This window comes from Streptopelia decaocto, assembly GCF_964273445.1.
Source record: "Streptopelia decaocto genome assembly, chromosome: 8".
NCBI classification, from domain to species: domain Eukaryota; kingdom Metazoa; phylum Chordata; class Aves; order Columbiformes; family Columbidae; genus Streptopelia; species Streptopelia decaocto.
The window spans coordinates 6,450,302-6,475,980 of record NC_138662.1 but is presented as its reverse complement, the minus strand read 5'-3'; the positions used below and the strand labels follow the sequence as shown (position 1 = coordinate 6,475,980).

The 25,679-nt window shown below is 53.0% G+C and overlaps 1 protein-coding gene across 1 annotated transcript in view; it reads left to right on the top strand.

Moving 5' to 3' along the window:
• CACNA2D2 (calcium voltage-gated channel auxiliary subunit alpha2delta 2) overlaps nucleotides 1–25,679 on the top strand; it is a 216,971-nt gene that overhangs the window by 149,653 nt on the left and 41,639 nt on the right. Inside the window, exon 4 of the mRNA XM_082059784.1 lies at nucleotides 21,936–21,995. Within this exon, the coding sequence (XP_081915910.1) occupies nucleotides 21,936–21,995 (60 nt within the window). The remainder of the gene's footprint in view (nucleotides 1–21,935; nucleotides 21,996–25,679) is intronic.

Genomic DNA, 25,679 nt, shown 5'->3' with positions numbered 1-25,679 from the left:
GTTCACAACGCATTTTTTTTCTACAAGGGCTTTTAAGGTGATTCCTTCCATCTCTTTGGACTTTTTAAGTTATGGGCCAAATGTATTCCCACTGACACCAGCGTAGATGTGTTAAATGCTGTTGTGGTGGCTCATGCTCCTCCTCTGCTGGGTAAGAAGGGCTGGTGGTGTGCCCAGAGAGCGGGGTCACCGTGCTGGCACCTGGCGGGACTCAGGGCTGCGTCCTGCTCTGCTGGAGATTAATTTGGAGAAGAGGCTTTCTTGCTTTCCCTCTCCTAAAATTGCATTTTCTTATTTCTGGGTTTTACGGCTATTAAATCCATATTATACACAAAGTGTAGTGAATTTGGAAGGAAATTATACTGGGATTTTTTTTTCTTTCCTATGTGTTTCGTGCTGATTCTGCACGTGCAGAGCAGGGTCTGGGACCAGCCGAGTGCTGTTCCCTGCTGCTGTTTCATCTTGTTTTCCTTTCTGGAGAGAAAACAGGGAACAAAAAAGTTATTCACTTTTCTCTGGGAAAACTCTTGACGTTTTTCTCATAGCTCTCTAATACCAGAGATAACCTTTCACTCAGAGTTTGTTGGAGGAAATCAGTTATATTGGATGCCTGGGTGTGAAAGTCTTCTCTTGCCCACTTCCTCCCTTTGTGCATGTTGTTTCTTCTCACTGTTATTTTTTCCGTCCAGCCAGCCCTCCCTGATGGTGTTTGGAGCCATTTGGGTGTAAGCAGTGTACCCCATCCCACATCCTGCTGTGAACAAGTCCCATCCCACCAGATTGTGTTTTTGAACAAGAGGGAAAGCGGGCAGCATCTTCCTGTATCCCCATGTTAAATGGCAAGTGGGTCACCTTCCATTAAATGTGCCACACATTTGAAAAAAATAAAAACAGAATAGAAAGGGAAAACCACTGGGAGTGATGTTGAGGTTCAGTTTATCCAAGACATGAGCTAGTTCTGCTTGCCTGGGTTTGATGCTACATCAAGCACCAGCTCAAACCATAGACTTACCACAGAGAAACCACACACGTTCGAGCTCCTGTCCTCTTGTAACTTTGTACATATATTGTCTTCTGGGGAAATGTTCCATTTTGGGAAGCGACTAGAAATGTTTAGAACGAATTATATAAAAATCAATAGAGTTGCTGCAGATGGGTCTGCCTCCCCATGAGTGGTGAGCTCCAAGAGAAGACATCTCGGTGCTCTGCTCCTGTGGCTCCTGCCTCGGCGCAGTCCTGGTTTACAACAGGTTAGCCCGGGAGAAATTATAATACCCTCGTGTTCCAGTTTATAAGGTAGCAATCAGATCAGGTCAGGTTTACGATCCACCTAGCTTATTGCCATCTCCATTAGTAGCTGCTAGCAGATGTAGGGAGAGAAGGATTATTACTCTCGCAATGCACACTTAGCTGGCAGATTATTGAAATTTCTTTCTAATCCTAAGCAGTTACTTGGGAGGTATAAATCCTTGAGTGATAGTGCTTATATTCCTCTGTACTTTGATCTCAGCTAGCACAACCGATGATACTCTGATTAATCTGATTTTTGTTCCTTAAAAAAACGTATCGTGTCCCCGGCATCTCGAAGCGTTGAGTTCCACAGGGAGCTGTTTCTCATCGTCAGATCTGAACATTTAAATAATCAAGCTCAGAGGTACCTTCTCTTTTACATGGAGGTTTATACATCTGTGTCCTTTGAAATTCATTTCTTCCTTTAAGTGAATCAAATCCTCCAAATGTTTTCAGTCTGTCAGTGCCTGGGTTCCTCCTATGCTCCCAACATCTGCTTTGCTCTTACCTGCCCCGCATCTGCCTCTTCCCCCGGCTCGGCACAGCAGAGCCACGTGCGGTGTCACAGATGAGAGACCCACTGATTTATAGACCTGCTTGCTAATATGACAGTTTTATTTGCCGCTCACTTGTGAGCACAAACTGGCATCTTTAGACCATCACCTCCGCTGAGATGTTTGTGCTCCAGAGTGCCTCCATCTCTTCCTCTAATGGTTGGGGTTAATTTGGAGCTACCTCAGCATGCGTGATGGGTCTTAATTTTTCTTCCCCAAAAGCAGTACCTTGGATCTGCTTGCCCTGAATTTCATCTGTGGACGTGCTGTTGAATTCCCTGAATGAGCTGACTCCTTCCAAAGCTACTTGCATGTGTATCTAGTCCCATCTGACATTTTTCCCCCTGTAAGGGATTTCCATCTTCTCACTGCACATTTGTTCCCCCTTAGTATGCTCTGCTATTCCCTCTTATAGCCAGGATTCTGGTGCTACTGTGTCGGAAGACATCCTTCTCTTTCACCTCGTGTCCTCTTCCCATCCTCTCTCATTTCACCTTCCCCAAACTGACCAGGCTTAACTGAGATCTGCTGCACAGAAGAGCATGCTTTGAGATTTGTTTGCTTTTCAGGAGGTAAGGAGGCCCCAGCAGTGAGCAGCAAATGCACTCTTAGAGATCCTTGGAAGAAAGGCTTTGCCGCAGGTTTTCTCAAGTCAAATCTCCACCTTCCCCTGCACTTGTTTTCTTTTCCCTTTCTTCCCACTTGAACAACAAAAAATTAGGACATGATGGGACAGGTTGAAATGGATGGCAGTGGTTCTACTAGACTGCAAGCTTGGCATGGCTCAACTCTGCCAAGGTATTTTAAGGAAAGACAAATGCCCGTCTCACAGCTCCTTGTACAAATGAGGTGGCGTCACCCCGGCTGCCCCTCGGCACCGCTGGGCCCTGGCTGGCGCTGGCTCAGGGTCCGGTGCCTGGCCGTGGTGCTTCAAGAGGGACACATGAGCTGTGGCAGTGGTTTTACCTCTGCCCTGTGCGATCCCCAGCGCTCTGGAGCCACTGGCTGCAGGAGCCACGTGATGCCTGGGGGCACTCAGCTCAGCGATGCCAAGGGTTTATATACCTGGACTCAAACACAAGATGGACTTGTGTTTATCTTACTTCTGATGATTTTGAAGGTCATCTTCTCACCGGATGAGAGGAGCATGAAGGGTGTTCAGTTAGCATTGCCGGGATTAGCCAGTGCTTGCTGTGATCACGCTGGCGGCAGCAGTGTGATTCAGTGTCTCTTGCATTACTCTGGATTTTGCTGTTGGTGCTGTCCTGGTCACACCAAGGTGCTGATGTTCAAGCCAAGGAGGTCTCCAAGGCTCCTTTCTAGGGCCCATCAGGGTCACAGCAGCAACTGCTCAGCCACGTGCCTTGGCCCTGAAGTGGGACACGAACATGTCCTTATGGATGGTGTTGAATCAGCACCTCCACACTTCTTATCCTGCTGTAAAATCTTTGAAAGCTGGTGATATCTGGAACAAGAGATTTCTTCTGGCTCCAGCATTTCAAGTGCTTGTGCACTGAATGACAAAACAGCCAAACGTCCCCTGCAGCCAGTTCGGCAGGGACAGCAGTAGGACGCAATACCTGCAGTGCTCAGTTGGGATCGCTTTGCTTCTGCTTCACCACTTGCCCAGTGCAGCCTTCAGCAGGGCTCAGGCAGGGACACATCTGCGCAGCACCTGTTTATATATTTTTTCCTCCCCTCACTCCTCAGAGAAATCAATTCCATTCCCCAAACAATGGCGAAGGCCTTGAGGAGATATTGATCTGTGGCAGAGCTGGAGAGGGGAGCATTTGTGACACAGAGATGCTCTTTTGTAAGTAAAAGATAATTACCAGATCATGGGGACACTTGCTGAATAGGATGACATTAAATAGGCATCAGGGTGAAGGGCACCGAGTGAAGCATTGGAATCGCGCTGTCCTCCCCGGCAGCTCCCGCTCCTCCTCCCTGCTTCCTTCTGCCATTTCTCCTGCTCCCCACTCCTCCCCTCCTTTTGTCCCCCAGCTCCTTCCAATTTCATCTCTCTGTGCACTCCCAGTCATCCTGTCTCCCCCAGATAAATACCACATGACGCTAACTCAAATCCTTTCTCTCCAGCCAGGGGTCTCTGCCGCAGTGGGGATGCACCCGGAGCCAGCCGGCTGCGGGCCCTGACACTGGAACAGCAGAAGGGGCTGCTCCCTGTGCCATGTTTTTGCCAGTGCTTCCAAATTCGGGTCTATTTTTTTAAGTGATAGCAGGGAAAACAGACCTCTGCAACAGCATTGACCACTGTAACAATGAACCCCATGGTGACTTTTAGGACTGTCCCCCGACTCTGAAGCATCAGCTAATGGCTCTGGGGTGGGGGCGGCTGCTGGAGGACCCGGAGCCCGGGTCCTGGATTGCGCTGCTGGTGCTGCGTTGTCCTTGGGACCTGATGGTTGACTCTCCATATGTTGGTAGTAGCCTGTGGGCTTGGATCACTTGTCTGCCTGTGCTGTCTTGAGGAGGTCCCAGGGTGCTGGAGGACACAGTGTAGTCATGACGTTCTGTAGCTGCCTGGATGGGGGCACAAGTGGAGCTGGGTGTGCTGGGGGGATCTGTAGCTCCTAGAGCAAGCACAGAGCTGAAAGAGAGGCACTTGGGAGCCTTGTTTCCTCCCGATGCTGCTCCCAGGACCTCGGGGGATGCTTTCCCAGCTAGAGCGGCACCTGCTACTGCCATGAGTGACATTCCAGTTTGGCTCATGGGGGAGCTGCAACAGATTTATTGCCTGGGCTCTCCGAGGCATCCCCCTCCTCATCAGCCGCCGGCTACAGGGTGCAAGTCCCAGAGCAACAAGGGTGTTGGTACAAGGTGTGTTCCCAGGTGTCACATTAGCAGGCAGCTCTACTGCTTGGACTTGTTGTTGCGGCCAATCGAAGCTGCGTGGGGTGTCCGGTTGCAGGGCTGGATGCCGATGTGATTCAGTGATGACTGGGAGAGCCGCTGCCAACTGCATCTTATGAATTGGCACAGCACACTGTGAAAAAAAAATACAACTCTAAATACTATGTCGTAAAATGTCCCTTTTTATGTACACTGACACTGGTAGTATTCTCTTAATTACTTGCTGATACACTACAAATGGATCATGGTGCATTTTGCAAGATTAATGGATCCCTCGTGGGATGAACCACCCTCAGACCACAGGCTCTGCTGGCCTGGGAGGGAGGAGAGAGGGTCCTGTCCCTTTACAGGCGCAGCAGGAGCTGTGTGTCCCACCAGCCATCATTGACTCATCAGGTCTCATCCAGATGGTTCATCAAATCTGCCACCACAGTCTGAATTCCAGCAAGGTCTGTGCTCATGCTTAAAAGCCTGGAGAGGCACAATCTCTGTCTTCATGTCTGTGCGGGCAGGTGACGCTGGGGCTCTTCAGCCCCACCCCTGGCTCTGGAGGCTTCTTTTGATTCCAACACATTTCCAAGCCCTCCCTCCATCACTGCGGTTCCTCTAAAGAGGAAGCGCTTCCCGGCTGTTATCAACATGGTGTCGGAGATAAGCAAGCGTTTTTCTTTACTCTCTGGGCGAAAGTGCTCTGGTATCTGCGGGTGTGAACTGATAACAGCAGCAGCTCACTCCAACCCTCCCCTTGGCTTCGTCAGGCATGGGGCTGGCACCTCTGGCTGGGGTTGCTGCCATTATTGCTGCCTGGTTCCTGCTGCTCCTGCACAGCACCTTCAGGTTTTGCATCTTTGGGCTTTGCATCCTTGGGTTTTACCTTTTTGGATTTTGCACCTTCAGGTTTTGCACCTTCGGATCCTGGCCAGCGAGGCGCGAGGCCGAGCCGGGTGCGGGAGCAGCACGCTGTGATTCCTGTGCCTCCATCAGCTGCCAGCTCCCTCCAGCAGCCCTGTGTCTCAGTGTTATTAAGTGTCTTGGTGTTATTCCCTGCCATCACCAGGCGAGAGCTGGCTTCGCAGCCTGACCTGCACCGTGCAAAAACAACAGAGTAGGGAACCTTGCGCCTTTAAAATAAAATAATTTTTTTCAAAAAAGGAAAAAACACATTACCATTATTGAATAAAATACCACCAATTTTAAAAACTCTTTTAAATATTGTTGCTGTATTTCCAGCTGTTAAAATCTTCTGTATTTAGTTATCATAATAACAAAGTGCTGCGGCTGATTTGAGCAGCAGGGAGGCAGCACCATTATTCAGAAGGATTTTAAATGGTCGGGTTTTCTTCCTCGCAGTGGTGCTCTCTCGCCTATTAGAAGTCTCTTTGTTGCCTTGGCACCTCTGGCCCGGGTGGCGGAGGTGGCACCTGCGCATTGGTGGAGGGACCCGCCACCACTTGGCAACGCGCTGATGCCATGTGGCTCCGGCAGGACGCCGGGGAGCCAGCCATCGCGGGCGTCTGCGCAGAGCGAAGCAGAAAAGCTCTGTCACTTGGCGGGGAGGTGTCACACTGCAGAGTTAATGGGGAGAAAGAAAATGAGCGAGCGAGACCTGGGCGGCTGCTGCAGGGAGGTCTTCTCGGCTAAAATGAGCCCCTGGGTGCTGGGGGAGGTGTGCATGCCTGCAGGTAGGTCTGTCAGCATGCCCACCTCTTCCAGCGCCCAGGGGCTCGGCTCAGTTGTGCTGTGCCAGCAGTTTGACCAGACTGTCCCTGTCCTGATGGCAGAGGCACTGGAGGTGGTCAGGAGTGGGGGCATCCTGGAGGAAGGATCCTTGTGGTCACCAGTTGAGCAGGATGAATCATGTTACAAAGGGTGCACAAAGTCCCGTAGCTTGCTCCTGCCCTGGGGCACGCCAGGTCCTTGTTGCTGGTGGCAGTGGGGTGCAGCTGGGTCCCGCAGGATGGGCAGCTCCTATGAGGGGTCAGTGATATATGTAGGTGAGATGATTGCTGAGCACTTGGTTTCCTGACCCCAAATCGGTGGGGACGGAGAAGGGGGCAGAGGCTCCCGGTGTGAGACACTGCTGCAGCAGGTGGGGTGACTGGAGAAGCAAGAGCAGGCTGAGGACAAGGATGCAGCACATTTCCTTCCTATAGAAAAATGCTATTTTAGTACCATCTCCCTAGCATGGTGAGGGCTGGCAGAGATATTAGAAGTGTGCAAAGGCTCCCAGAAACACCTTGAGTGGCCGGGCAGAAGCAGACTGCTACCGTGTGGCTCTGGGGACCGCAGCATTGAAGGAGCCAGTGAGAAGGACCTGCAAGTGCCATGGGACAGCCAGCACCGGCAGGGACCTGGGGGGAGGTGGCAGAAGGTGCCAGGTCCAAGTGATACAAGCTCACAGTGCTGCTGGCTGAGCAGCAGGCAGGGCTGGCAGCGACCTGGCCTCTCAAACATCGCGTTTCAGGTACCAGGACATGTGAAAAGTCTCGTAAACAGGAGTAACCATATTGTCCCCAGGCCCCACCACAGTGGTGTGTTCCCCAAAAGGTTACCTCCAACCAGCGACGCATTGTGGGTAATGAGATGCAAATTGATAGCGACACAATAAGGCTGTCTTGTGAGCCCTTCCAACGGGGGCCAGTGTTTAAAAGTCAGCCTGATTGCCTCACTGGCAATTTGCATAGCATTAACCACAGAGATTTTCTTTTTAAACTTGAACTCCTTTTTTTTCCAGAGGTCACCTCAAACTAATTACAGCTCCAGCACTGCTTTACAAAAGAGGGCTCTGCAGCGGCGGTGGCAGGGCCCGGAGTGTGAGGAGGAGACTTTCCCTGTACAGGGAGGGTGGAGGCCCCGTCCACCTGAACTTGGGTGGGTTTTTGTGCGTGCACTGAAATTGTTTCATAGCAGAGCCTTGTTGCATGTATGCGGGTGCCAAGCAGTGTGTCTGCTGTGGGAGACGGCAGCGGCAGGGCTGGAGACCCAGCAGACAAAAGGGGTTGATCCCGTGGGTTATCTCTAGCACAGGCACAACGTGGGTGTCACCTGCAGATGCAGCTTTGCTGGGCTGGAAGGAGTTGGGACGACTCCACTGCCTGCTTAGGATGCTGCAGTGAAGCGGATTGGAAGAGCCAAGCCTTGGGGTGTTTGTGCCTTTTCCTTCACCACAGTTTAGTTCACACAGTGATTTCAAGGTGTTTTCTTTGAAGCTGGTGTAAAAGTGGCCAAGGACCAAGAAGGTCTACAGGACAGTGGCATCAGGCAACTGGCAGCATGGTGTAGTGGCTCTTTAGCAATAACCTGGGCCATTTGCTTTTATAGTTGAATTCTGCCTGGGCTGTTAGTCTGGGTTCAAACTGGACTGGAGTCTGCTTAGTCTCCCACTTGGACTAAGATGATCATTGTAGGTGCCTCCTACCTGAACTTTTCTATTCTACTCTACCCTATCCTGTCCTCTGGGCAGCTCTGCCAGTGGGTCTGAGCAGCAGCCTGGAGCAAAGGCAAGCGGTGAGCAGCTTGTGGGGAGCCGGGGCTGCCCTCCCTTCCCCAGCAAAGCACTGCCCAGCAGGCAGGAGGCTCCTCAGAGGTTCAGTGAAGCCAATGCAGATGAGTGGCCAGTCAGGGCTTTGGTGGAGTTCTTCTTGTTATCCAGGCTGTCTTCAAGACATGAAATGTGTGCTCCGTGCTCAGCAACCTGGGCTGGAGGTGGGATGGTCCTTCCAGATGGTATCTGTTGGCCACAATGCTTGGTGAATGGGTTTGTCACCAGTTATGCTGTGGTGGGAATGGTCCCTGCACAGCAGCAAGTCCCTGCTGCGGGAGACAGCGAGTCAGGGTGGCAGCGGATTTGAAGAGCCAGCTGGACAATTTTATGACCATTAATATCATTTGTAGTTATGCAGTCCATGGCTATGATACAAATAATTAAATCTCATGCTTCATAGCCTCAGCTGATCGCTTGCTGCAGTCAGGAATGAATCTCCTACGCAGAGCGTGAGCGACTGATTAACTCTTAGAGAGGTTTCTTTATATCTTCTTCTTCCGGCTTGTTCCTCAGTTTCTCTTCTCCTGGTTGCAGCTATGAGGCTCAGCACCAGGCATTCCCTTCTCCTCCTTTGCAAAAGCCCAGCAAAAGAGTTGTCCTCCAAAGTCCCTTGGCATGGGTGGAGGCAGGACAAGCCTGAGTCTTCCCCAGGCTCCCTGCCAGCATCTGCTGTCTGCCCAACATGTCCCATCACCCTGCCCAAGGTGGTGCTGGGCACCTGATGCCTATCAAATTCCTCTCAGTCCTCCCTGCTGCTGTTGTGGGAGGCTCAAGATGCTCAGAGGAATAGCCTGCTCTGAGAAGGCATCCCAGCTCCTGATCTGTAGGCACATATGCCTGCTGAGGGGCATCCTCTGCTCCTGCTGCGAGGTCTTCAGGCCATTTTCTGGTTTACCTTCCAGCTTCTGGCAATTCCCAGATCCTGACTGCTCGGGATCTTTCCCTCTGGGCTGCTATGAAGCACTTGTTGTCCCCTACCAAGCCGATGTGTGGCCATGGTTTCATTTCACAGAGTTCTTCAGCCTCCTCCTCCTCCTCCTCCTCACCTGGAGAGGCTCCTCCTTCCAGGCTGGAGCCAGTTGGATACACACACATTGTCTCCTTTCTCCACGGCATCCTTCTACCCTGATTTTTAGCATGTTATCTGAGATGTTAGGCTCAGGAGCAGAGCTCACAACACTCCTCCAGGTTTGTCAGCAGCTCTGGCACCCTTGATGTCTTCTCCTTTCCCTGAGCAGCCCCTTCATGGGACAATATCCCAGCCAAGCCCAGAAGGCTGAAGATCAGCAGTGCGATAGCAGCAGGTTATTGAGCATCTTTGGCTTACAGGTCACTGTGTCACTGTCCTGTTTAGCCGAGGACAGCAGAGCTGCTGCTGCTGTGCCTCTGTGCCTCATCAAGGGAATCAGGGTGGGAAAACTAAGCAGAGAATATTTTTATATTTTTCCTTCTTTCTCTTTCCTCTTTTTTTTTCATTCCTAAAGATTGAGTATAATCAGAGCTAATCAGAAAATTATGAGCTGTCTGATTGCTGATTAGATTCCTAATGTTAATATAGTCAAGAAGCCTCTCTTAGCGTTGTATTTTAAGAGAAGTGTAAAAATAACGTCTTATAAGGAGTGAGCCAGAGCTGCTGGAACAGCAGGGAACCCAGTGCTGGCTCCGGTGAAGGAGAAGGGGGTTTCACCGCTGGCAAGAATTTCAGGCCAGTAGAGAAGGAAAGGACAGGACCCCCCCAAACTCTAACCAGGTGTGTTGGCTTCAAGAGGGCTGCAGAGCCTAGGAGAAGGAGCGTAAAACCAGCCCTTCCCATGGGTTAGTCCTTGCACAGAGTCAGACCTAGGAATTTCGCTGCAGTGCTCTGGGAGCGGGCATGCAGCTTTGTCTCGCGCTTCCCTTCCCAACAAGTTGCATCTTCCCAGATAATTTAGTTCATTCATCTCGCCGTGTCATGGCCCACCTCATCTGCTGCTGCAGGCAAGGGGCAGCCTCAGGTAATGGTGAAAGGGAGCCCAGGGTGTACCCAATGCCCCTGCGTGGGACCGGGACGTCTGAACGCTGAGCAGATGTCTGAGAGCGAGCATCGGGCAGGAGATGTGTCAGCCAGAGTGTGGCACGGTCTGGTGTAGTCACTGAGATGACAGCATAGGAACTGGGCCAGGTTTTATGCTCTTTCATAGAATCATAGAATAGTTTGGGTGTGAAGGGACCTTCAAAGCTCTAGTCCAACCCCCTTGCCATGAGTAGGGCCATCTTCACCCAGATCAGGTTGCTCAGAGCCTCGTCCAGCCTGGCCTGGGATGTCTCCAGGAATGGGGCATCCACCACCTCTCTGGACAACCTGAGCAAGTGTATCACCACCGTCAATTAAAAAAATTTCTTCTTCATGTCTATTCTGAATCTCCCCTCTTTTAGTTTAAACCCATCACCCCTTGTCCTGTTGTAACAGGCCCTGCTAAAAAGTCTGTCCCTATTTTTCTTGTAGGCTCCTTTTATGGGGAGATGCCCTCTGGGCTGCTGGTGAGCACATAGGATGCTCCCACGGGTGCTGGTGAGAGCTGGGGGAAATCCTTGTCTGCTTGTGCTTGGCTGAGCTGTTGCAAAAAACTTCAGAGCCCTCCAGAAGCAGAATCGAAGAGAGACACTGCGTGCTGGTGGTCCAGGCTTGAGATTTTGTCCTTTTTCCCCATTCAAGCACTGAGGGTTGATCCACAGTATCCCCAGCGCTGGGCTGGTGCCTTGAACTGTGCAAGGAAGCTGCCAGCTCTTTCCACAACTTTCCTCTCCAGTCGCCGTCAGTGCGGCGATAACTCTGCAGCTGAATGGCAGGTATTATGTTCTGGTGCACTAATGTTCCCGTTAATAAGCTCCTCGCCATTCACCGTGTGTTTTACTTTGATTCATCCCGATGGCAGTGCTATATAATGGACTATATACTGTAATTGTCCCCCATTGTCACCACTTAATAAGTTAGTATGATGTTATCACAGTAATTCGTATAATTTTTTGCAAACTTTGATGAATTATATTTTGTTCTAGTGAATAAAAAAAAAAATCAGGGAATGGTGAAAAGAGGCAGAAGTTAGACAGAAGTCTGCTCTAATTGCAGAGCGGGCTTGATAATACAAATGTCTGCAGCCGACGTCCGGGCTGCTTTTGTCTCTGAGCCTCTGGGAACAGGCCGCTGGGCCAGCTGGGAAGGAGCTGCTGTTAAATATCATTTCTTTTTAAAAACATCTTGATCAGCAGGAACTGGCTCTGTGCTTGGGAGATTCATTTTGCTGTGCTTGCTCTTAACAAGCCCAGCATCAAACAGAGTGGATGGGATTTAATTTGATGTCCACAGGCACAGGTGAGGGGTGATGTCCATGGGGTGGGTGCAAGAGCCATGACAATGACAGTCATGGTGAGCAAGAGAGTGCAGATGGTGGTCATGGTGGTGTGCATGACTTGGACATCGCAACAGCCCCAAAATCTACCTGTATATTTGGGGAGGAGTTTGGGCCCCACATAGAGCAACAGCAGAAGGAAAAGCTGTGCTAGAGCCTGGACAAGCATCTTCTCCAGATTAGATGTACATCTCACCAGGTATTCATGACTTCCAAGTGTTTGTCAGCATCTCTGAGTGCTTATAGTTCCATGTCTGGTAGGGGAGGGAAAGTCCAGAAGAGCTCAAACCCTGAATGTGATGAAAATCAAGGCAGGGAGATGGGTGCCTGGGCTGGAACGCCGGGGTGGGAGGCAGGGAGGGCTCCTCAGCGTCCACGAGGCGGTGGGTAGGGACCTAAATGAGATTTTCCCTGTAACACATGTCCTGACCTTTTTTTAAAAATGAAATCTATTTTATTAATTTTTTCTTTTTTATCAAATCCGTCCGTGAAACATTAAAGATATGACTGCGGAAAAGGTCAAGAAACGTGTAGTTGTTGAAATCTTGTTCCAGTTGATGGCTTTTTCCTTAGGGGAGCTCTTCTGCACCTTCTCCTCCTCCACCTCAGTCTTTAAAACAAAAAGTGACAAAATCGCCTTGAATTTTGGATTTACCGGTAACGCTGAAATGTGCTCCTGAAGCAGGATGGGAGGAAGGGCAGTGCAGGCTGCCCAGCAGTGATGCTCCCCTCAGGGAACTGCAGGATCAGGCCAGCATCACCATCTTCTGAGCTGGAAGTGATTTCTCCTGATGAATGCAGACCTCACGAGAGGGCTGTGGCATCTCCAGCCATGCCGGAGCAAGCTGGAGGCCAGCACAGCCAGAAATCCTGCACCCCAGGGAAGGGAGAGGCTCCTGGGGAGACTGGGCTGCAGCGAGGGCACGTCTCGGGTGAAATTAATAAAGATGAAGCTCAAGCCACAGGCGCAGCGGTGAATGCGCATTGAGTCCCACTCCTTGGCTTGGGTGGCTCCTTATTAGCTGTGAGAATGAGAGTCAGTCATGTTTGCCAAAGGAAGGGAGCTGAGCTCTCATTACAGGGGCTTTATTAGCCCCAGTGCTTTCTGGGTGCCACGTCTGCCAGGCAGGAGCTACATGCCCGGGTTTGCTCCAGGAGGTAAGAGCACTCTCCTTACAAAAGGACCAAGAGGAGGAGAGAAAGAAATGAAAATAAAATAACTGAGTCAGGAGTGGGTCTGTGTTGAAGCTCATTGGGTAAATGGTATTAAAGGAACGTTAGGAGTCTGTGGAAGCCAGAAAAGGGAAAGATGCAGTTGAGGTGCCTAAGAGCAGGTACCAGACCCCCTTGCATCCATGGTGGTTGTTTGCTGCTGTTTGGTTCCTTCTTTTACATCAAAGAAGCTGGGTCATGAGTTGGGCTTGCCGTGCTGCGAAAATGCAGAGCCAAATGACACTTATAATTTAGACTTCAACCAAGAGAAAAGAGTTGAATGAAGGCCAAAACCAAAGCAAGAACCACCCTGCCCAAGTCCCATGTTAAGATAACAAGAAGTTGAAGGAGTGGCATCTGGGAGGCTTCTCCTTGCTCTGTGGAAATGCCAGGGATGGAGGGGAGAGCGTTGGGGTCACCATGGGCTGTCACATTGGGCAGAACAATTTGGTGACCCACAGAGCTTCCACCTCCCTGCAACTTCCCCATGGTGCCTGGAGCTGCTGGGGCTTGATTGCCATTTTTCTGAAAGTTTGAGCAAAGCTGCTTCCAACTACGCTGGGGTTTTTTAGAGCAAAGCAACCACTAAAAAGTCCTTTACAGGATTTTTTGCATTGCAGTTGCTTTTCTTTGGTGTTTTAAACTGGCAGTATAAACTGCACTGGTTGTGTTTCTGTTGTAGTGGTAGCAGGGGCCCGAGTTAGTGATCAGTGTGCCTGACCCCTCTCAGGCTGTGGGAAGGTTGCTGGTGGCATTTCGGGACATGAGGGAGACACCACACCTGTCTCTGGAGGGTTTCAAGCCAGGAAGTTTTGGGGCTCCCCTTGGGGCTTGCTGGTGGCACAGGATGCTGACATTTTGGTGCATCCAGAGGGTATTTCTGCACGCCGAAGATCTGGCTAGCCATAAAAGCTTAATAATGGAGGAGCTCTCCCTGCACCGTGATGTGCTGTATGGAAATTCCTGTGTGACAGGAGATAATAAACAAGGTGCTTTTTAAAGCTTGCACATCACAGTGCAACAAGAGGTGATGCCTTAAAATAAATCGATGGTAAGTGGTTTCCAATGCAAACTTTCTAACAGGCTCTGCTTGGATGAAAGGCAAAGAGCTGAAGGGAAGGATTCCAAAGGCACAAACGGCCTCATCCCTAAGGAGTGCTGAGCTGAGCGTTCACCAGGACGTGGGCACAGCGGCCAGCTGAGATTTGGGTTCCCAGGGATGCCCTGGCCTGCATCTCACAGGAGATTCTGCTGTTGGTACCATGCAGAGCATTGGCAGGGGAGGGGGAGCCGCTCCTTCAGCTTCTTGTCATCTTAACATGGGACTTATTTCTCTGAAATAAGGAAGGATAAGGATAAGGAAGGATTATTTTTTTTTTTCTTTGAAGACTCTGGCTGCTAAGACCTGGCTGGGCAAATTCCTCCTTCTCCTGCCCAAGTGGCAAGCTGTATCACTTCCTTTTATTTTTTCCTTTATTTTTTTTTAATGTTCCCCCAAGCTCTAAGTAAAATTGATTTTTAAGTGAAACTATCACTTATAATTGCAGCTGAAATGCCTCGTGGTTATTGTAATGGATTTTGAACTGTGACAAGCCCTACTTGATGATCATAGCTGGAGCTCCACGGATTATTTGAGGGTAGTTTAGGGAGCACCGTTGGATTGAATGACTGGAGTTTATCTGAGGAGGAGATGGGGCTGAAGCAGTGGGCTGAGATGCTGACTAACATGTTTGTTGACCCTTCTGACACTGCAGAAGCTGAGGCTGCCCCGGGACCTCATGCTGTAAAGTGCTGTCTCCCTAATCCCTCTATTGGAGCCATGTCCCTCCAGCCTGCCAAGCCCACCACCCACCCATCCCCAGGGAGCCGCAGTGCTGGGAGGGGGGAAAAGGAGAGGGCACGACCGTGGGGCAGCCCTGCCTCCTTATCCCCAGCCTGGCGGACCTCTCACCATTGCATTTCCCCAGCCCTGACCTTCTAACAAATGCATCTTGACCTGAATTATTTCTGGTTATCTGAAACCTTATTGCACAGCAAGCGAGCTGCTCATCACTCAGCAAATGCGAACTGCAGGGGAGAGAGTTCCCAAGCCCTTCCAGCTGTGGCAGAGCTCCGGCAGACCCGCTGTGCCGTGCCAGGATGCCGAGTTTGTGCCCAGCAGCTTGCCCACCCCATCCACACCATGCCAGTGCCACCAAGCACACAGCAGGACCCCGGCATTTGCTGTCCCCAAAGCAGACAATAACAAGAGCCGTGGGCAGCAGGGCTTGCAAGGATTTTAGCTCTGGTGTGTGCAGCTGGCAGCCCTCCTGTTAGCAGCCATGGTGCAGTTACTGGGGGGCTTGGACTGGGATGGACAGCCATGACACTGCTGGGTCAGGTCTGTCCCATCTGCAGCCAGCAGATAGCATTGGAGCCACGTTTGTCGAGTGGTTTGTACCCATCACTCTTCTGGGTGCTGCTGACATGCCCCAAACCTTCAGCATCTACCAGAAGGCTCTCAGGAGCAGGTGCTGGCCCTGCCACTGTCCTACGTGGGGTCTGCCATGGCTCTGGCTCTGGTTTTGCTCCAGGTTTAACCCTCACTGCTGGCAGGGCTGGCTTTGCAGAGGTGTCCCCCTGCTCATCACCGTCTCAGACCCCAGCAGCGAGCACCAGCTGGTACAACACTGGGATCTGGAAGCCCTTGGAGGATTTACCACCTGCTATCTAGTATTCACTGGGGCTTTATTTGCCCTCCCATGGGCAGGAGAGCACCAGCAGCCAGTGCCAGCTCCAGCTCCATCCTCCCCCGGGGATAAGTTGGATCCGGGTGCCAGAAGAGGACATACAGGCTCTGGCCACCCCTTTCACTCCATGTGGCCGAGGGAGTTTTTGACAAACAAGTTAGTGCTCCAGCAGAAAAACGCTGCAGCGTGTTTGAAGCTGCTTCCTTGATCAATACTCAGCCGTGGCTGAGCCCACTGCCGACTGGATTTCAGATGACGGCTGTGGGGGTAATAAGAGCCCTGGGATCAACTGTCTCGGAGATTATTAGAGGATGAGATGCTTCACTGCTTTACAGTGTTTACTGAAGATTTATATTCCCGCTGTGTGTGTAAAGAGGTTGTTGTCTTTTGTTACTGGTTGATCATTTTTTTATGATGGTGCGTGCGCTGTGCCATTAGGCTTTGCTTAGGAAGGTGTACAATGAGTTTGGTGAATGGGGAGAGGAGTGACCGGGGACGAGAGAAGAGCTGGGATGGGGACACCCTGGAGCTGGCGGCAGGAGGTGGGACTGTGGTATGGTGAGCAGGTGCCCTCTGCTCCTATGCACACAGGGAGAGTGGGATGGAGATGCATGAATCACATGGAATGGGCTTTCGCCTTTCCGGATGCTCTGCAGTGACAGATGCAGTTTTGGGGTGCCCCATCCATGGAAGGGGGGTTGGTGCCAGAGGAGAGGGCTTATGCCATCCTCATTCCTCCATTGTGGAGGAGGAAGAGCTGCAAAAGCAGCTCCCAAGGGGTGTTCCTGCCTGGGGCTTGGGTTCCTTGGCTTCATTGTGTGTGTTTGTTTTTCACCTTCTCATCTTAACTTTTTACCTGTGTTTTCTCACTTTGGGAGGAGAGCTGGGATGATGAGATGCTGTGTGCATCTCTTTGGCCCAGTAACACACGGCTGTTTTAATCTCCAGCAAAGATCTCTCTTCCCAGCTGTGTGCTCAGGTGCAGGAGGTTAATACACTTCACGCTGTTCAGGAGGCGCTGAGATGAGGGTGATACCAGTGGCACAAAGGGAAGTTAAATGAAGGCTTAGCAGAAGCAGCTCCCTCTCAGAACAAATGCTCCTGGGCACATCAGCTGTTGCGTAGTGGTCATCACCAGGCCCTTCCTCACCAGCTGTGGTGAGAGGCCAGGGAAACCATCCCAGGTCCCTGAGGAGCATCCCTCATCATCAGCACAGGTGTGTGGTACTCTGCTTCTGTAGGAAGGCTTGGGACACAGGGACAGCATTGCTGCTGTCACACAGGGCTGCTCAGTCTCCTCTTGCAGAGTGTTTGCTTTAATCCTGTTTTATAAATCCAACCTTGGCCTTTGGCCTCCTCGTCTCAGCTCTGGTCTCTGCTTCACTGCCTCCCAAGTTAAACCCACTGATGTGACTGAGGCAGGAGCAGCCAGGACACACGTACTGCCTTGTGGGGGCTGGGAGGAGAGAATAAGCAAACTTTTGGACCAGTTTCTCGTGGAAGCTGCTGTGCAAAGTTGGAGCCAGGCAGGAGAGCTGTGGATGTGATGTGGGAGAAGGGGTGACAAGGTGGGTATTTGCTACATCAAGGACAGTCCCCTCTGTGTGCTGGCTCCTCAAGCAGTGGGGATGCTGACAGGAGGGACTGTCCCCTCTGCCCAGAGAGGAGGTTGTGGTCCCTGCCTGCACCAGCTCCCGCGCTCAGTGTTTCCCACCACCTGCTGCCCAGTAGCTTTGGGGCGTCAATCCAGCTGCCCCCCAAAAGGTGCTGCTGTGGATGAGCACTTGTGGGTGAGTGGTGCTCAGGACGGGTGGGTGGGTGTGGGTGATCCTGTGGGCAATCAGGGCTGAGAAACGAGGTCCTGGAGCAAAGCAGGGAAAGAGCAACAGCCATGCATTTGGAGGTGCCATCCTCTAGACAGACCAAATGTCACCCACCTCATCCCCCCCTCTTCTTTCCCATGAGGCTGTCAGGAGGGTAGACACACACCTGGCTGTGCCGCTTTCGCTATCGCCTGCCCATCCTGAGCCCATGCCATCCCAGAGGTTCCATAATCCTGGGCGAGCTGGTGCGCTGAGCGGGAGCTCCTGACGGACCTGCCCGGGTGAGCAGCGAGGCAGAGAGGAGCGCTGTGCGGAATACGAAAGAGGCCGAGGTGCGATAAAGCCCAGGCAGCACCTTCCCCCTCACAGACTCTGCCATCAGGATCTCCAGACACCAATCCCTTGCAAATCTCCTGCTGGCCTTTTATGACCTGCAGAGTCGTTTCAATTTGGTGTTTTCAGCCTCTAAATCTCCTGTCCTTAGCCCTCAGTGACTTCTGGGGAAAGAACTGCGCTCCTTAAAGCGCCACGGCCAGGGCAATCCCTGCACCAGAGTCTACTGGAAATTTGCAGCTATTTCACACCCATGCCTTATTTTTGGTAATTTCTCTAATTTTTCTTGCTGTTGGAACCACACAATTGGCAACTCCAGGACCAAAGCCCCCAGGAGAATTCGGTGGCTGTCGTGTACAGGCATGAGACCCCTGCCCAGCTCCCTGGCACGCTGCCTGCATCCCGGGCATCTGCAGTCCCTGCACGCAGCGCACCTTGAGACGGACTGATTGATCTGTAACACTTGAAAAATAATGGTTTAATCATTATTAAGGATTAGAAATAATCCTTGAGCTGTATTGATCACGATAACATTATTCATGATGAACTCATTTGGCATTAATGGGGACGTCCTGCAGCAGTGCGTGGTTCCGCACATCCCCATCACTTTTTCAGGGGAAGACGTGGCTGGGGAGGGGTTGCTGGAGCAGCAACACCTTCCCGGCCCTAACACATATCTCCAGGCCCTGCTTGTGAGCAAACCTGTCCCAAACAGCCCCCTCAGGGACCCAGTCCTTGCTGTAGTGGTTTTGGAGGGTCCCACATCCAGCGATCACCCATCCCATTCATACCAGCAGCCAGTCTCTGGGCTGGGTGGGGCTCCCTCTAGCACCAGCCAAGGCTGGGATGCGGGGCTGTTCCCATGGGAGCCCTCCAACACAGCATTGCTTCAAGGCTTGTTCCCCAGCAGGGATGGAGTCGGACAGAGGGCCCCCTGCCGCAGAGCAGGGTGGCTGGCTGCCGGCCTGGTCCCTCTTTCCTCCCAGTCCCTGTCTCAGTCACAGCACAAAATGTGTTTAGCAAGGAAAATGCTGCAGAAGCAGCAGCTGGGGGGGCTCCGGGAGCACTTCTCCCAGGGTGGGTGTCCAGCGGCAGCCCAGAGCCAGCACAACACCCTGCCATGGGCTCCCTGTCCCTGCAACATGCTATTTATCAAACAAGAACATCTGGATTGATGTTTTTTTAAAAAAACAAAGTTATGTCAACATTGACTTTGACAAATTGGTATTTTCCAGAGGAAAAATATCTTCCATTGAAGTGTCGTTCCTGGGTGTAGCTGTCCCTTACTGCACCATTTGCAACCCTCCAGGCACTTCACACAAGACGATGAATAGTTAAAAGATGTCCATAAATCTTACCCCAGCCTATAATAAACAAACACGCTCTTATCAAGTATAGAAAAATGCATATTTCATCACTGCTGCCTTAAACGCGACTCGGAATAAATGCTTGCCTTTAATCAGCCTTCTCAATATATAAACAGAGCACAAAAGCTTGGGGGGATGAGGCACAGAATTGGGCCACAGCTTTTCTAGGTGGCTCTGGAGATGCAGGACTGTGGCTGCGCAGGTGAGCCCACCACAAAACTACCCTGAAAATTAACATTATTTGGCTTTTCTGTCCGGCTACATGTTGGCGTCTATTCTTTTCACTCTGCCACCAGAGCCATTGGTATTTTGCTTGAATGCTCAGCTCATAACTGATCTTTCTTCTTGGATGCTGGCCATTGAAAGCAAGCACTTTTTTTTTTTTAAGTCAAGACTAAAAAAAGATAAACCAGAAGAGTTTCAACCAGTGTATGCTGAGATTATCTAGTGATGGATATGTGTTTTTCCACATGTGATAAGAGCAAGCTGCATTCTCCGGCTGGGGAGGGCCAGATTTATGATGTCTTTCACCACTCATTGCCTTATGTTCGAGTACCTGTGCTTTGCTGTGGTCCTGGTAACCCAGCACCCGCCGTCATCGCCCTGCACCTGCCACACTGCCAGGGCTGGTGCTGCCGGGGCTGGTGCTGCTGTCCTGCAGGCAGCGGGGCTTCCTTTCCCCCGAGCATTGCTTAGAAGGGCTGAGGCATTTTGCATCCTCTTGTGCTGATGGAAGCACTGGAGAAACTGGTGACAGCGGGGATGGTGACTGCGGCACATGTGGCTATGCCCAGAGCTCCTGCCCACCTGTCTCGAGATCATCATCTTGTGTGCGTGCTGTTACAGCCAGGCACCCTCCAGACCCTGGGGAATTAAATTCCCAGGAATGTAGCTGGACTTCACTGCCACCCGGATGGACTTGCACCAGGGTGCCAGGTCACTGCTGAGCAAAGAAGTGCTGTTTTGTTCTGTGATTTGTGGTTCACAGTGGGAAGGTCAGGCTTGTAATAGCACTGGGAGTCTTAAGTGTGTCTGTGTGGTGCTCCACAGTCTGTGATTTGGGGTTGTTGTTTGGCCCAGGATGTCACCCTGTTGTCAATACCCCTTCCTTCTCCTCCCAGCTGATTTGAGGGGTTGGAGATGGCCAGGGCTCCCCTCCCTCCCTGTGCTCTAGCTGCTGGCGTCACCTATGTGGAGCAGAGCACGGAGCAAAGCATGTCCCATCCCACATGGAAACATGGAGCAGGCGATGCAACAGTGCCTGCTGTAAGGGCACATCTTTGCTTGATGTGTCTCCCGCTAAGTCACCAGGGAGCCTTCCTGGGCTGCAACAGCCTTGCCAGCCTCATGGCTAATTAAACTGGTACAGATCAGCCACTCAGACGCTGGAGCTGAGACCTCCACAGTGTGTGTTCCCCCGGAGCCTCATACAGCCGATGGCTGGTGGGGAGCAGGCGGCTGTGCCGGGTGCTGCGGGGCTGTGGAGATAAACCCTGTTCCCCTGTGAGTGACGAGGTGCCTGTCACCCCAGGGTCCAGGTGGCCCTTGACTGCGTGGGCTGGCTCAGGATGCCATGTCACCTCCAGCTGGGCTTTGGTGCTGATGGGGTGCACAGCCTTGGCACGCAGCTGCCTGCACCCCCTAAGCCTAGGGCTGGTCAAGGGACAGAGGGAAAACTCTGGGTCACTTGTTTTGCTCTCAACTTTGTTTTCTTAGTGCTGCAGAGCAGATCCTATTGGACAGCCTGGAGCTCCTGCCCTGTCTGTCCCCTTTGGCTCCATTAAAGACCAGATTGCAGCTTCTCCCCACCTCTGCTTGTACCCCCAGGACTGTTGGGCCTCCAGCCCTGCCGCGCTGCACTCTCTGTGCTGACTGGGCTGTTCTGGCTGAGCCTGAGCCCAGTGAAGCCACCCTGGTGCTGAGCATCACCCCGTCTTGCTCCTGGCGAGCCCTCGTTCCTCTGGCTGCACCAGCGCAGGCAGCAGCCTGCCCGTGCTGCCTGCCCGTGCTGCCTGCCCGTGCTGCCTGCTGCCTCCAGAGACATCAGAATGGAGACACTTGTGTCTCCTTTGAAGCCACATGAGCTTTAGCAGGAGAAGGTTGTGTTTGCCCCAGCCTCAGGTGAGACTGGCTGGGCAGCTCAGCCCTGAAGCCCCCGCTGCAGGCAGCAATTGCAGGCAGAGCTGCCGCCTCTTGTAGCTTGTTCCTCTCCTGCTCGCCAGCTCCCTGGGAGTGCTGGGGTGTTGCAGACATACTCTGTGCCACCGAGCCAATAACCCTGAGCATGTGACGGGGTGAAGGAGGGCATGAGCAGGTGGAGGGGTTAATCTGGGTGGGCAGCCATACACCTCTGGGCCCCAGTGCTGCGGCATTTTGAAGGGGTTTTCGAAGCATTTTTGAATGGTCTGCCCTGCCCAGCAGAGAGTTGTGGCCTGTTGGTGCAGGGACTGGGGTTTAGCCCTTGCCCTGCTCCACAAATGAGACTGCTGAGCTCCTGTGGTAATGGCTGCGATGGCTCAGCCCTGGTTGAGCTCGAGGAGCAGCAATTCCTCTGGAGATAAGGGCTTGCTCCGGGAAAGGCGGGAACAAGCAGAGAAACACTGGCTGTCCATGCCTGGGACATCCTTCTCCAGGCGTCACTGCCTGCATGCTGCCTCCTGCCCTCTGCCTGTGTGGCAGAGAGGTGTTGGGGTCCCAGAGGATCCCCAAAACAGAGGGAGGGAGGGTGCTGGGGCAGCACCCACACTCCTGGGTGGATGTGGGCCATGCCCAGCTCCTCTCACTTTTCTTGGGCTCACTTCCCTTCTCCTGTTTGCTTTACAGAGACTTGCCAATGCGGCGGAGAAGTTCCAGAAGGCTCATCACTGGCAGGACAACATCCGGGTAAGGCTCTTTGCATCCTGGCCACTGCCGCCCTCTTCCCTCCTGGTGCTGAGTTCCATGGAGGCTCCAGCCTTGGGGATGATTCCTGGCACAGGAATCCGCTCCTCGTCCCATCCTTGCTCCCATCCCTTGCTGCATCCTTCCCTCCTTGCCCGTGTTCTTGGCTCCATCAGGAGCGACCACTGGCTCTGCCACACTGCTCAGCATGCAGGCTGCCCCAGCACCACTGCCTGCCACTGCTAATGAGTGCAAATGAAGTGATTTTGAGCTCATTTCCAGTGCTTGCTCTAAGAATGCAGGAGGTGGAGGTCAAGCTGGCAGCTCAATGCTGAGGGTGTGGAGACCGAGGAGATGCTCACTCACTGGCTGTCTCTAGCAGCTGGTGGGTTTGGTGCTGACGGGGGTCTTGTGTGGGGTGATCCAGCTTGTCCGTGGCACCTGCCAGCAGCTGTGGTGGGGGCTGCTGCTGTGGGAAGGAGCAATCTGGGCTGAGAGAGGGAAGATGCGAGTTTAATGATTGCATTTGACTTTGTAATTCTGGCAGTGATAGCGCTCAGCGGGAGCCTGAAGGATTCTGCCTGGAAATGCTCTCAAATTATAACAATAATACAAAAGGAAGGAAAGATTGTTTTCCTTCCAGTGCAAACCGAGTCTACAATAAAAAATACTCCTGAGCCACCCAGCACCTTCCTCTGCATCAGGCTGGATCTAGCCTGGCCCCAGGGAACCCCCTGCAGTCACTGAGGGGACAGGTTGGGCTCAGCCCCACTCCCAGATCTTGCTGGTGTGTTTTGGGGGGTATTTCTGTGACTGCGATCCGCTCAGGGAGGAAAAGAAGGGAAGACCTGGAGCCACATCCCCTCTTGCAGACCCTCCTGCCATTGGCAATGATCACCAGGGTTTGATGTGGAGAGGAGGAGACAGGAGGAACAGAAGGAAAGGCAACGTGATGAGCTGCTTGGCTTTTGTTCGCTTGTGGCTGGTTCTCATCCCATCGGGAGCTGTGTGCCACAGGCACCAGTGGCTGAGCTCACAGGGGCCTCCCATAGTAGACACAGCCTCACTCGGGAGAGATGAGGTGTCCCTGAGAGCCCTCCCGTCCAGCAGACAGCCGTCATCGGCACCGACGGTCACCAAGACCTTTCTCTATGCGAGTGCTGCCAAACTGCTGTCACCTCTTCCCAGGAGGCTGACGGAGGGGAGGTTTGGAGGACAACGAGGTTTGGTGATGGGATCACTGGTGCCTTGCCAGTGCCTGGAGCAAGATCTGCCTCTGTACTGCCTGCACAGCTAGTCCAGAGTGACCATGTCCCTGGGGGGCACAGCAAAAGCTGGATCCTCCTCTCACCAGCCCCCAGGGGCAGCCCCGGCTGCCAGGACACCCTTTGCCGCAGGCTTAGGGCTGCAGCACCGACTAGGCCATGGGCATCACCACAGGTTCTCACCTCCATCCCTAGTGCTGGCCAGATCATGTGTCCTCTGCGTCATGAGCCCCAAGGTGTTGGATGCCCAGGTAGCACCCAAAGCTTGGCCACAGAAACCCTGGGGACATTGTGGTGGCCCCATGCACCCTACCCTGGGCTGGCATCCAGAGTGGATGCCCCACGGCCATGGCATAGGCAGGGTGGGCAGAGATGCAGCAAAATCCCTGTGTTTTGCAGTGGTCCCCCAGCTTCTGCTCATCCCCTGCTGCAGAGCCCCTCCACAGCCCCAAAGAGCTCCCCCTTCACCCAGACCCAGCTGCCTTCCCCTGCGAGGGGATGACAGTCGGGATACAAAACACACTGAGAAAGGCTGTAGCACTGGGAGACTCTTGGCTCGTTTTGCCATTCATGGCACAAACCTTTCAGAAATCCACTTTCGTAGAAAAAATATTTTTAATAGCACTGTTTGCAACCACTTAATCAAGGTAATTAGGAGCGAGTCAGCCAGAAACAATGTGCAGCCATGCGTCACCGCAGAGCTCGCCACAGCTTTATCAGGACAGTGCAGACCCAGCTGGGACACTTGATGGACTGGCCCAGCTCTGTGCAGAACACCTGGAGTACTGGACGTTTGCTCCCTCCAGCAGGCAGCCCAGTCTGCCTCAGCCCAGCCTGCCTCAGCCCAGCCTGCCTCAGCTCAGCCTGCCTCAGCCCAGTCTGCCTCAGCCCTGCCCGCCTCAGCCCAGTCTGCCTCAGCCCAGCCTGACTCAGCCCAGCCTGCCTCAGCCCAGCCTGCCTCAGCCCAGTCTGCCTCAGCCCTGCCCGCCTCAGCCCAGCCTGGCTCAGCCCAGTCTGCCTCAGCCCAGTCTGCCTCAGCCCTGCCTGCCTCAGCTCAGCCTGCCTCAGCCCTGCCTGCCTCAGCCCTGCCTGCCTCAGCCCAGTCTGCCTCAGCCCAGTCTGCCTCAGCTCAGCCTGCCTCAGCCCAGCCTGCCTCAGCCCTGCCTGCCTCAGCCCTGCCTGCCTCAGCTCAGCCTGCCTCAGCTCAGCCTGCCTCAGCCCTGCCTGCCTCAGCTCAGCCTGCCTCAGCCCAGTCTGCCTCAGCCCTGCCCACCTCAGCCCAGCCTGCCTCAGCCCAGCCTGCCTCAGCCATGCCCGCCTCAGCCATGCCCGCCTCAGCCCTGCCTGCCTCAGCCCTGCCTGCCTCAGCCCTGCCTGCCTCAGCACTGGTTACCAGGTGGGGCAGAGGGACGGACGGGCTGCATAAATGGCTCTTGTTGCTAGGGTTGAACCACCTTTGCCATCCTTTGTCTGTGAACCAGCAGGGCACGGTCAGACCTGCGTACAGCATCGGTGACACCGGCTCTGCTGCTGCCCCCAGCACGTTGCCGGTTGCTGGCATGGGCAGCGGGCACGGATGGTGGTGGCGCAGCATCCCCAACTCCTCCTCTCCTTCCTTCCCAGCGAGTGGCTCGTTCTCTCTGGCCACAGCTCTCCCCTCCTCTCCTGGCATGTCGCATCCTAACCCCATGCTGGAGTCAATGATAGATTGCACCGAGCGCAGTTATTTTTGTGTTTCCATGCGAAGGCGCCGGCAGATGCTGAGTGTTTGCACTGCATTAGTGCTAATGGCAGCACCGTTAAACCTCACTGCAGATGGGTTGCTATGGAAGTCCAGAGGAAAATGAAGCAGGAGCAGGAGCCTGAGCAGCTGGGAGGCTGCAGCCAACAATCGCTCATGATCCATCTCTATGGGGAAAGTTTCTTTTTTCTCCCTTTTTTTTCACCTTTCCCAGCCACGCACCAGCTGTGCTGGCCTTTCCAAAGGCGCATCCTGCTTCAGGGTCTTTGCAAAGTGCTTCCCCCTTCCCAAACTGCTCTCCATACTGTCCTACTGTGTCCTTGCTCCGTGTCCTTGCTCCATGTCCTTGCCCACCCTCAGGCCGCCACATGTCCCAGCCAGGCCAAGCTGGGGCCATGTCCCCTTGTGTCCCCAGAGCTCTCCTGCAGGCTGGAGCACTTTCCTTGGCCGAAAGCAATCATAGAATCATAGAATCATTTTCGTTGGAAGAGTCCCTCAAGATCATCGAGTCCAACCATTAACCCAACACTGGCACTAGCCCATGTCCCCAAGGACCTATATCTGCTTCTTTTAAACCCCTCCAGGGATGGTGACTCCACCACTTCCTTGAGCACCCTGTTCCAATGCCTGACAGCTCTTTCTAGAAAGAAATTTTTCCTAATATCCAGTCTAAACCTCCCC